This window comes from Octopus sinensis, linkage group LG11 (assembly GCF_006345805.1).
Source record: "Octopus sinensis linkage group LG11, ASM634580v1, whole genome shotgun sequence".
NCBI lineage: Eukaryota > Metazoa > Mollusca > Cephalopoda > Octopoda > Octopodidae > Octopus > Octopus sinensis.
This window is the reverse complement of record NC_043007.1, coordinates 54,216,305-54,229,623: the sequence shown is the minus strand read 5'-3', so window position 1 is coordinate 54,229,623 and position 13,319 is coordinate 54,216,305. Positions and strand designations below refer to the sequence as shown.

Genomic DNA, 13,319 nt, shown 5'->3' with positions numbered 1-13,319 from the left:
TATAAATCTTTATCTTCTCAAAGCGTTACTTAAAGCTTGTAAAACATGGTATTATTCAATTTGTAAATATGAATTTTAAGAAGTTATTTTATCAGCACAGATTGAATCAGTTGTAACATAAAAATTTTATATTTCATCCCTAAAACTCCCCAACTCCTTTTGTATTTTATTTTTTATTCTGAATGAGCTACTTGTTATGCAGTAGTATCTGATTTTGTTAGTGCTTCATGATCTAAGATAATAATAAAAGTGTTGTATGACAAGGCTGGACCATTGGATTAGTGATACCATATATCTGTCAGGCTTCTACAGTTTCTAGGTACTCAATTTCACTCATGTCTTGGGCTGACCTGAGGCTACAGTAGAAGACACTTTTTTAAGATGCTACATAGTGTGATTAACCATGGAACCTTATGATTAGGAAGTAAACGTCTTAGCCATTTGGTCATTCTTTGTCTATATTTTGTATACACATAATCTAATCCACTCACTCATATTCATTTCTAAAAGGATAGATTGGGTGATTCTTTGGTATCTCTATTTTAAATCTTTCTTTATTTGCATATAACTCTTATTTACATTATTATTATGTCGATGCTGTCTATGATTTAGCAAACTTGCAGAAGAGAGATACTCAGGAAAACATGGGGTGAAGTGGTTAAAGCTGACCTTAGGATCCTGAGCCTGACAGAGGAGACAAAAGATTGGGATCTCTGAAAAGGCCTGCCTTAGTCAGTGAAATTGAGTTCTGGAAGTGCTATGTACGTTGCTCTCCACCCATATCACTGTGACTAACATTCCACTTCCATGCATTAGGCCTACCTCTTCTATCTGCCCTCTTGCTCATGCAGACTATCAACCATGTCATCACTCTCTCTCTCTCTCTCTCTCTCTCTCTCTCTCTCTCTCTTATCCTTTCTATTGACAACTACATTATCTTTATTACTTCTGCAGCTTGTGCCCCCCCTCCATCACTCTTTTTCACCTTTTATCTCCCCCAACTCATGGTTCTTTGCTCATCTGCCCCTCAACCCTATCCATTCTGGCAGTCTGCCTCCCCATCCTCTCATTTCCCTTCCTGTACTTCCTTCTTTTTCATCTTTTTCTCTTGCTTGTACACACACACACACACACACACACACACACACACAGTATGAAAGAATAATAGGAAGCAAGGAATTGGCATGCCATTAAGATAAAAGCAGGCTTGTTCTTGAAATATGTGGTTTGAATCTTGAGATTATTTCTCCTTGTCAGGTGTAGATGGCAGAACTTTTAGGACACTAGATATAATGCTTATTGGCATTTCATGTGTCCTTTTGTTCTGAGTTCAAATTCTGCTGAGTTCGACTTGTCATCCTTTCTGGATGAGTGGCAGTTGCACACTGGGGTCAGTATAATTGACTAGCTCCCTCTCTCTAAATTTCAGTCGTTGTGCCTGTAGTTTAAAGGATTATTATATAATGTACTGTAGAACATATCTTATAGAAACTTTCAGTAATACATTACATAGTAATGAAACAAAACACTGTTCATTCATCAGAAACTTAACAACTGTTTATTCTAATCGTTGTTTAATCTCCAAGATCTGCTCTGATCTAGCAAATTTGTGATCCAAGGTAGTCCAGTCATGACAATTCCATCCAAATATAGTGTAACCAAAACTGTATTATCTAGTGTATCCTTTTTCAAGATTGATAGAGATTTAGCCTCTAATTTTAGCAGTTTGAGTGACCATGTACAAGCTCCCTTGTTCACTATATTGCCAAAGATTTTGGAGGTAATCACAGCTGGAATGGAGCAAACCTCATTTGAAGTTGGAGATTGTGTATCGTGTTTTTAAATTCCACATTGCACCCCATACAATAAAACCAATGAATGTTGCAACAGAATGTATAACATGGTATCAAAGTAGATGCAAGATCAGTGAATCAAGAATAACTGATTGGGGGAATTAAACCTGTTGCTTCATTCAGCCAGGTTTTTACAGGCTGTAATCATGCTTGGGCAAGAATGACTTGGGGGCTATACAAAAAACAAAAACATTCTCTAAATTCCCTTTGTTTAACTCAATCTTGAATAAGTGTCTTTAAAATAACCTCTGTAATTTTATTTAAAAATTGACATTCACAATGGGAAGCTAAATGTCAGATCTGTTTCATTTAGTTGTACACTTTCATCTTCCTTTCTTTCTTTACTTTCCCACTTTCTCTTATACAATCTCATACTTCTATATATATAAACATGTACACACAACACATGCAGCATACATATATGTATATATATGAATGTGTATGTGTGCCCTCTGTTTTGCAAATTCCTTCTATCTACTATTTTTGTATCAAATATTATTTCATATATATGTACACAGGGTGAGTGAATATATTTTAAGGATTTAAGGATTTATATTGTCTAAATTACACAAAATTGAAAATAACACTGACTCTCATTTTAAGAGATATATTTACCAAAATTACATGAAAATATCTTGAAATCCTAAAGAGTAAATTTATTCAATAAAATCACCATTGGCTTCAACCACAGCCTCCAGATGACTTTGGAATCTCCTGAAACTCTTCTGGACAGTCTCTTTGTTTTAGTTGGTGAATGCTGCCATAATCCTTGCCTTCAATTCATCTTTGATGTTACAAGCAGTTTAGTTGGTCTCTCGCTAAGTTACACCCCAGGCATAGTAATCAAGGGGGTTGCAGTCTGGAGAGTCAGGTGGCCAGATGTTAGGGGTAATGTGGTTGCAGAAACTGTCTGACATCCATGACTGGGTTCTCCTGCTTGTGTGGCATGGTGCAGAGTCCTGTTGCCAGACAGCGTCTTCCAGCAGCAACTCACTTGACCCAGGGCAGTACTACCTCCTACAGGCACTTGATGTAGGCCTCTGTGTTGAGTCTGAGGCCATGTGGGAAGATGAATGGAGGCATAACATTGCCATCACTAGTGATCACTCCAAACACCATGATATTGACTGTATGTTTGATTTTTATCACTCTCAGTACATGTCCTCAGATTGCACTGTTGTCCGATTGACACCCAAGCACTCTGAAATGTTTGTATTGGAGCTTCCAGCATGAATGCCAAGCAGTACAGCATGTCATTTCCAAATTTCTGGCAGAGTGAATTGCATCATGGTGCTGTTTTTCTCACAGATAATGCCCAACTGATTCTACTATACTGTGTAGTTGACAAAATCAAAACAACAATGCACATGCACAAAATTAAAAATATAAAATAGTGACAATTTACCCATCACACCCGATATATATATATATATATATATATATATATATATATATATATATATATATATATATATATATAAAGGGAAAGTTTACGAACATAAACAAAAGACGAAGGCAGGTGGTGTACAAACAAGCAGATGTATTAGTATAGCGCTCAGGAATAAAAAAAGTCTTTTACGTTTTGAGCCTACGCTCTTCTACAGAAAGGTACACAGAAAAAACAAGGAGAGAAAAAAAATGTGTAGTAGCTAACGATCTATCATGGCATCTGACTCAGACAGAATGGTCAGATGGGAAGGGGAAAGTAGGGGAGATAACAAGGTCAAGATGACCTCCAACACGAAGGAGCCCCCAACAATATATATATGTATATATGTACTTGCCTTGATTCATGTGATCAGTCAGCTAGGAAGGGAAACTCAAGTAGACTGTCCTGTTTTCATATATTTTTTTCATTAATAATTGGCAGAAGTTACAGAGTGGCTGAAGGATCTAAAGTTTCATGCGTTGGCACTCAAACTGTTTTCAAATCAAGGGGTCATAAGTTTATGTACTGGTGATAATGGCATTTCCCTGGATTGTTCTGGAACAAATTATAAAGCACACATGAATAATGTACATTTTTCAAATGATTTACCCTTTACACTCTTCAATGAATGGATAAATAAATAAATAAGGAAAATTTAATTTTATATATATATATGCATATTTATGCTTGCAGTTGAGATTGTTGGTGGATATAAATACAGTGTGTACTTGAATACATGCACACATGTATACTAGGGTGTCCTGTTTACAGGGGCAAAATTTCTTCTGACTGCACCATTGTCTTGTGTGGTGCTAGTGGATAAAAATATGAGGTAAAGAAAGTGACAAAGCTCTAAAGCTATTTTTGTGACAATACAAGCCTCTTGAAGTTGGAAAAAATGCATTTTTTGTGGGGTGGGATCAAAATTGACCACTTATAGTGCTTGTATAGTGTCAAATCAAAAGATATCTGTTTAATATTTGTTTCATAAGTCTCATGTGGATCTAAAATATGCTAGAAAATTATGGTGCAAGTGCATAATTTTCTGAGAAGCACAACGTAACATGGTTGGTAAAAAGTTTCTAATTGTGAATCAACAACCTTCCAAGATACATTTTTAATTATACTTTTAAAATAAACTAGCAGAAGTACCTGGTGTTGCCCAGGATGTTAGCAGCATAGTTTGAGTTGATCTATGTATACAGTTATAATATGCAAAGATTTCTGAAAATAAAAGAAAAGGAAATTTTTTTTTTGCTGAAGTAAAATGTCAAACTTATTGCACACATTGTATGGCAACATGTCAAGAATTTGACCATGGCATGTGAATAAAGGTACTAATGTAATAAGTAAGTGCATTAAAAAAAAAAAAAAACATTGTGTAATCAAAATCATTTCAGTTGTAGGTCCTTGTTAAAGCAGTCATGTTCACCAGACAAAGCAAATATAGAAAATTGGATGCCTGCACTATGCTTATGCTGAACCCTGCAGTATGCAGCATTAATAAAAAAAGACTGGGATTCAGTTCACAGAACCTCGTGGTAGATAATATTCTTAGTTGCACCTCAAGGAACGAATGCGAACTGATTGTCTTTCTTCCCAACTCAGGAGCAGGCAATATGCAACTGCCCATGTGAGAAACATGGCTCTTCCAGGTGAATTCCTGCTATGAACAAAGTATGATCCTGCAATTTATTGATTGACGTTCCAAAACTGATGTGAATAGGGAACTGGAGCCTTCTGAATAAGAAGTGGATGTCTGATATGGACAGAGTAAGTGGAATCTGTGGAATGAAGACATCCTCTCCTTTACCACATCTGGAGAGAATGGTCGCCTCAATGACATGCACCCTCATCTTTTTTACCACTAGGCATGTTCCATTACAGAGTCTGGATGGTTCCAAGTTTCGCAGTAGCATAACTGGAGTGCCCACTTTGAGACTTAGTTGGTGAGGAGGCAATCCAAGGGGTTCTAATGAATTTAGGAATTCAGTGAGATAATGGACAACCTCTTTAGGATTTTGAATTGTGTCCACTGATTTAAAAGTGTGAACGAATTCAGGAAGACACAGCAAAAGGTGCTCATTGATTTTATTTACAGTGCTATTCTTGAGAGTAAGTATTGCTGTTTCACATAACCAATCATGGTTTTTGTAGTTTTCCTGCAGAATAGGAAACACTGTCATTGTCAGGTCACCAGCAGTGTTGACAATGTTGCAAACCAGATCAACTTCCATTCCTTTAGTGGAATCCAGAGGCACTTCGCTGTCTCCAGTTTTCAGAATGTCCAAAGAAAATGAAGCAGACATATGGTCTCCATACAGTTGAGCCCACATATTGGTATGAAGTTTCAGAATTTTGACATGTTGCCACAATGGTGAAGATTTTAGGCATGCTTGCACTGCATCTGCCCAAGTTCATTTAGGAATAACAGGAAGAGTCTGCCTGAAATCACCAGATAATAAGAGTTACACCTCCCATTGGATCCTCACAGTCTCTTATATCTTGTAAGGTCTTATTAAGTGCTTCAATAGCTCCCTTGTGTGCCATACTACATTCATCCTGCACGATTAGCTGGCACCTTTTAAGCACTTCTGCCTTTGCAGAACTTATGCTGATGTAATGACCTGCTTGGTACTGAGTTACCTCATTTCAATTGTTGTCATTTTGAAGACTGAACATAGCAGCATCAGAACCCTTATTCACATACTCACAGACATACTTGATGGACTTGACAGAGTTGCAGAACTCAACATTGATATGGGTGTCAAAAATCGTTAGTAAAAGAGGACAATAAGGAACTATCCATCTGTTGTCAATTTTGTACTGGCCACCTTTTGCAGTGAATCCTCCATCTTCAGGTCTTTTTTATCTGTACAATGGATATCCATTGTTTCCAGTCCCTGTTTCGAGAAAGAACTGTTGGGGAAACTTTTTAATGCACAAACCGTCTTTCAGGCATGGTGAGTTTGGGTTGAAGCAATGTCCGCAAGGCCCATGCACCATGTGAGCATTTATTTTGTCATATAAATCCCTGTCAGTTGACAGATCTTGAAGCTCAGCAGAGATAATCTTGTGGATCTCTGTAGAGTTGATCTTTTTTGATAGTCAAATGAGAATATGTGCATGTGGAAGGGCTTGTTTCTGCCATTTTATAAACAGATCCGTAAGTTTTAATAATTTAAGGAAGAAGACTCTGGCCATGAGGTCATGCCTGTCCTTGGCATTTTGGCCAGGAAACAATTCATCCTTAATCTCCTTCCACATTGGGTTGCATATAAAAGTAATAAATAAATCTGGTCTGCCATAGAGCTGCACGAATGTCATCGCATTCTGTGTTCTCTCATTCATGTATCGGGGACCTCCTGTGTAAGTTGAAGGTAAGATGCATAACTTCCCTATGCTTCTGGGATGTGCATCATTGTTGATGGAGTCGCTAAGATGATTGTAATTGTCTGAATGAAGTTGCTTCTGATTTAACCTTATGAAGCACAATCTTTCTGACTCCATTTTTGCAGCTATATCACTAACAAATTGGTGGAAGAGGTCTCTCGAATGATGTAGGTGGTTGAAAGAGTTGCAGCAGATCATAAAAAGAAATGTGTAGATGGCCATGCAAGAAATTGACTTGGTAGTTTATTCATCAGGATTGTTGGTATTATACTGCGGAATGCCGAAATGGTATCCATCCTCACCATTCACGAAGAGCAGTGGCTACTCCAAAGCATCGTCTGATCTGTGTGTTTCACAAATTCTTTGGAGAGTGTTATCATGATGTTTGAGAACAATGTCTTATTTGTTATGCTGTTCTCCATGAAGAACAATGGCAACCTCATTACAGGAAGGTGTATTGTTGCACCCAGTATGCTCTCCAGTTGGCCGTTGGTCAGCATTAAGTATGACATGGAATACTGGTGAGGTCGATGCTTCTAAGGCACATTTGAAGCAGCATATTCTGAAGCTAAAGTTGAAGAAATTGAGGTTCCTCATCAGCAGAAGGCTGGAGTGGTCCAATCCTATGGTAAATCTGTCCCTGTACTTTAAAAGTAGGCATAAAACCACCATCACTGACAATGTTTGCTCTGAATGATGTCATTTGGAACACACAATTGTACTTTCTGATGTTGTTGAGGTAGTGTTTTGAATCTGATAATGAACTTAATAGAAGAAGCTTCAACAGTTGAGGTGGATCCTAGAGGATGGGTTATTTAACCTTTCCATTAGACACATTCCAGGACTTACTCCTGACCACTTTTTGGAGGAGCAGTGTTGACAAATGATGGACATTCTACTAATTAGTAAGTCAGGTAGAACAGCATAGTTACAATTTGGATCATAGTTGAACGCCTTATACAACCATCATGAAGAACATACTCTTGAAGTACCATGTCTAGTAGCTCTACGAATTACATTACCCTCGAACCAGTTATCTCAATCAGTTGGGGTTTCTGCAGCTCTAACAGCAGCATTTCTGTTCTGATGGACTCTACATTGCCCATCAGTCTCTGCTGCTCTACCAGCAGTAGTTGCTGCAGCATCAGCGCTCTGATGCAAAAAATGCTGTTCATGATTCTCTGCTGTTCTAGCAGCAGCAGTTACTGCAGCAGCATTGTTCTGACAGACTGTACACTGTCCATCAGTCTCTGCTGCTTGAGCATTTCTTGTTTGATGTATCAAATGCTGTTCATTGGTAGCCATTGTTCTTGCAATAGCTCTTATCAAAGCATTTTGGGTTAACCTACTGCTAGTTTCCTCTGACATTTTATTAGCTCGCTTTTTCTTCAATTTTGAAACTCACACAGTGTTGCGCCCAATTGAAGATCGAGACCGTCTTGGCATAGTTATGGAATATCTTTGACTTGACAGAAGAATTAAAAAAATAAACTTATACACCAATGGTAACAATTAGATTTTTACACCTTATGCATTCCAGCACTACATGGGAACTAAAACATAGCTAATGCATTATTTAGTATATTGGGTTGTTTAAGTATATTCTTTTGATAATAATTACAAAGGATGTTAAAGGTAAAAGGGCTATGCAATGAAATGATGGTTTAACCCTTTCGTTACCAAACCGCCCCAAAAAAATTTTGGTTCATGTGACCAAGCCGCCTGTAATTACCTATTCATATTTAAATGAGAATATCAGAGCAAATCTCTTTAGTACATTCGTGAAAACACGTGATTATACTTCGTAAACAGTTCATCTACAGTTTTGTACAACGATCGAAGTGTAATTTTAATTCCGTGAATTTTGGGAGATTTTTTTCTGAAATTTGTTCCTATTGTGTTTTCAAAATTTGTAATTCTGACAAAAAATGGATATGAATTTCATTATATCAAGCAGCGAGTCAGAATTCGAAGGCTTTTCTACTGAAGACCTTGATAAATCTAACTCTATGACTGAAAAAAAAAGCACGTGGTATTTGATAATGAATCTGATGTTTCATTTTCCGAAAATGAAAGCAGTGAATCCGAGAGCTCCGACAGCGATAAAGAAAATGAATTGGCACCTGAATGGAGTGAAAATTTAAAAACTGTTTCTTTCAGTGATTTTTCTGAAGAAACTGGACCAAGCCACAGTCTTTCCCAGGAGAGTAAAGCCTTAGACTATTTCTTTTTACTTTTTCGAATGAGCCTATTTGAAATCATTACGGCAGAAACGAACTGTTACGCTAAATGTAAACAAAGTGAAAGAAAGGATAGTTTGTTATTTCCCACAACCTTAAATGAAATCAATGCCTATTTTGCCATAAATATTATTATGGGTATCAGAAAGTTACTCATAAATATTATTATGGGTATCTGAAAGTTACCCATAAATATTATGGGTATCAGAAAATTACGGCGGAAACGAACTGTTACGCTAAATGTAAACAAAGTGAAAGAAAGGATAGTTTGTGGTTTCCCACAACGTTAAATGAAATTAAGGCCTATTTTGCCATAAATATTATTATGGGTATCAGAAAGTTACCCAGAATAACAAATTCTATAGTAAAATTTTGTATACCCAATTGAATATTAGCTAATAACCCATTTTCTATAGCGATGTTTGAACAAAAATTTTAATAATTTTATATTTTGTTGAATTTACCTGTATCTACCTGCAATTAGAGTCACTTTGTGACAAAATTTATAGTATAGAATTGGTTGAGAACATTTCATTAAATTATCTTCCAAAAATCACATTAAATATTGATAAATAAAAAAGTTATAGTTGTTTAATGAAACCAGACTAAATTTATGATTATATTAGAAATTTATTGAAACACATAAGGGGTGTGTTTTGGTCAGAAATATAGTAACGAAAGGGTTAAATGAGTGGCAAGCTTGTCAATAAATACTACTTATAGACCCCAGAAAGTTTATAATGACTTTGCAAATGATGTTTAGGTAAAAAACTAAAATGAAAGGTAAAATAAGATAAGAGGTATAAGTTTGGGCTATATAAGTTTGGTTGTAAGCCTGGTTACTGATGCCAGAATTTATTGCTAGAAGTTAAAAAATTGATTAAAAAATTAGAATGCAATATCAAATGCTTACCAAGAAGGTGCAATTTCTGCAACTGAGCTTCAGGTTTTGTTGACTCGTATTGTGTGTATGCGTTCATGAACTAATAGGTATTGATTTTCCTAACACACCTTGCATGTGAAAAAATTGATAGTGCATAGAAATTTGATTAAACCCTGGAAAATGCACATGTGATTTAATTGCAGTAACAAAACACTGTATCCTGTTAAGATGGAGAAATTTTGTGAGCTTTCTTTAAAATAGCATTATTAATTGTTTTTCACCATGTAGTTTGTTATGGATTGTTTAAAAAACAATGCACCTCGGTAAAAACAGGATTTTTAAGTAAAATTGTGAAAATATTGAAATAATTAGGGATGTTTGATCTGAATTTGGTGCAAACTGACTGTAATCACCAGAAAGTGTAGGCCAAAAACCAGCTTAAACCACTTATTTAGCGCATTTTGAATTAAACTTGTTCATACAAATTTTAAAGAAATTCTGTTAGCATGGCCACAGCTCGTGAGCTGAAACTAGATGAAATAAAAATAAAAATAATTGAAGTTTCAGCTACAAAATGGTTTTCAACCCATTTAGTCATGGATATTCCCCATTTGAAGCAGATGACCCTGAGAAATGTTTTGCTTCAAACAGTTCTTGTTTCAAAATTGATGTTGATGTGCAATCTGGAGCAAATGGGTAGCAAAAGGCAGAAGTAATTGGCTAAACAATGATTTTCAACTCAGTCATTCACGGATTTTTCTCTGTAAGCACAAACGACATTGAGAGAAAAATAGTTCAACCTAATATTTTGACCACAAGTAATGTTCCTACCAAATTTTAAGAAAATTGGTTGCAAGTTCAACAGACAAATCTATCTTTTCACTGCTTTTTGAAATTTCCATGCAACATGGCTGTTGTTGAAAATTATCAAACCACTTGCATAATTTTCATAGCATGACAAATTTTTTGCAACACATTTGAACAAAATTGGTTGCAGTGTCCAGAAGTTTTTTAAAGTTTAGAACCATTCCTGGTAAATTTGCTATCTAATTGTGAAAATTTCATTAAAACTGGTTGGGTGGATCTCGAGTTTTAACGACAAGACAAACACACAAACAGACACACATCCTGTGCTTTATATATATATATTGATAATACAAGTTGTACTATAAAATGAATCCTCAGTATATAGTATTCAGATGATTCTTAAAAGGAAATATTATGGACTAGATGTTCATTGTTCACTTAGCACTTAAGCATAGGAAACCCTGCTGAAATATTTGAAATGCATTTAACTGCCATTCCAAATCATCCAGGAGGCTGCAGTTTAAGCTTGTTAGCCTTTTGTTCATGTTCTATGTTAAATAATCTTTCCTTTTGCTTTTCCTGTTTCCCAACAGCCTTGGTGCATCTTGAATCTTTTCCACCAGTCATACATTTTCTGGGACCCCTTTGATCTTATATGAACATGATACCTTCATGCTTGTTTTTCTCAGTTTTTTCCTTGTCTTATTTGAAGATGTTCTCTACATCTTTGGGCATTATGTCAAAAAGATCAGGTAGCAGCTTTTCAGTGAAGTTCTCTCATTTTTTTCTGCTCTTTTAAACCTTTTCTACTTTTCAGGGACACCAGATTTTTGTACATCTGTAGTAAATCTAAAACTTTCTCCTTCACATGATCTATTCTGATAGTTGGTATTCCCATTTTGTTATATATTGAAACAATCTTATTCAACAAACAACAACAGTTACTATCACATTTCAGTTGCTGATCCTGTATTACTCCACAACAAACAATGTATTTTTCTTGCATTTTAGGATTGTTTGTCTTCATGTGATAGAAATATTGCAGAATTTCTTCATTTGTAGTCTGTTGACAGTTTTTAATGTCCAAAAGTGTTTTACTAATGAGAAATATTTCTTTGCTTGGTCTTGTTTTTGCCATCTTACTTCAGTTGTATTAAAAAAGCACTTGAACATCAATTTGAAAAAGACAGCATCTTATCACTTTGCAGTTAGTTGCATATATCACTTTAAACATATATTCACTTACATATGGATATGTACACACAAATCCTTGAAAAAAGCAACAGCTGTCCCTTTAATGCAAAACTGATTTCAGTTATCACTTAACACTTTCACTATATTTTACCTATATTTTCTTTCTATATCTGAAATAAAAGACACTGAAATAAATGTTATGTTGCATTTACCAAATATTCTATAAATGATACATAGTATATTGTTAACTTTGGAAGTTTAAAAATATTAAACTTTGGAAGTTTAATAATATTCCTATCTTCCCCCTCATAGTTCATTGGTTTAACCCTAACTGAAAATATGTGGCGTACTCAGCCTTTCTTCCCTTCTCCTTCCACCCACTGACCCAATCCCCCCTTCTCCTTGTTCTCTCCTATTCATGGTTGCTCAACATCTTGTAGATGTGATTATAAGGTTTTAAGATTTTTAGTCAACCGTGTAACTTTGTGCTTGCTATAAAGTAATTAGAAATGAGTTTTACACTTGCACCATAATTTTTTTAGCTTAATTTAGATCCACGTGAGACAAAATAAACATGAAACAGATACCTTTTTGACATTACACAAGCACAATAAAAACGCATTTTTTCCACTTAAGGAGGTTTGTGTAGTCACAAAAATGGTTTTAGAGCCCTGCCAATTTGTATACCCCATACTTTCATCCGCTGGTGCAGTCAGGAAAAGTTTTGACCCTGAAAACTGGACAATCTAATGTATACATATATTCACACTCATGTGTGTATGTTCATGGCTTCACACACATATAACCACAAAAATTTAAGTTTTAAATACAAAACACAAAAAAACAATAATATACATAGGTGCATAAAATGTACATAAATATATACATACACATTCTTTAGACATGCATATATATACGCATACACATATATTCACATACATATGGATATGTACACACAAATACTCATGTGCATGCACACACATTATGTATATATACATATAGACAGATATACAAATATCAGATGAACAGGGGTAAGATGGTAAGATAAAAAAATATAGTGAGCATCTAGTATGTTCTAATGGATAATCATTAGACATGGATGCACACATACCAACATATATGCACATACATTTGTGTATTTGTAGAACACATGCAATTTCAGACACACAAGCGCACACTCACTGCTACATATGCATGTTTGTAAAGCAGATGGTGTATCTATATTGGTTGGGAGAGGGGGATGGGAGAGTAAATGTTACACACATACATATATAAGCATATGTATTCATACACACACACACACACACACACACACACACACACACACACACACACACACACACACACACACATTGATATGCACAAACACATATGTGAACCTATTCACACACTAATACATAACACATGTACACACACATATATATATACTGATGTGTGCACATACATAAACACACTTGCATCTATATGCACTTATGTACATCCGTACATATACACACGCGATGTGCATATATTAATACACA

The 13,319-nt window shown here is 35.5% G+C and overlaps 1 protein-coding gene across 1 annotated transcript; it reads right to left on the bottom strand.

The window, feature by feature from the left end:
* Positions 1-4,886: 4,886 nt before the first annotated feature.
* LOC115217647 lies at positions 4,887-5,618 on the bottom strand. The gene has a single exon (XM_029787398.1). It carries the CDS (start codon positions 5,616-5,618, stop codon positions 4,887-4,889), a length of 732 nt encoding a protein of 243 aa, XP_029643258.1.
* Between the last annotated feature and the right edge of the window lie 7,701 nt (positions 5,619-13,319).

Excerpts from the sequence above, each read along its gene's own strand:
- LOC115217647 (XM_029787398.1), bottom strand. The coding sequence starts at position 5,618 with ATGTGGGCTCAACTGTATGGAGACCATATGTCTGCTTCATTTTCTTTG.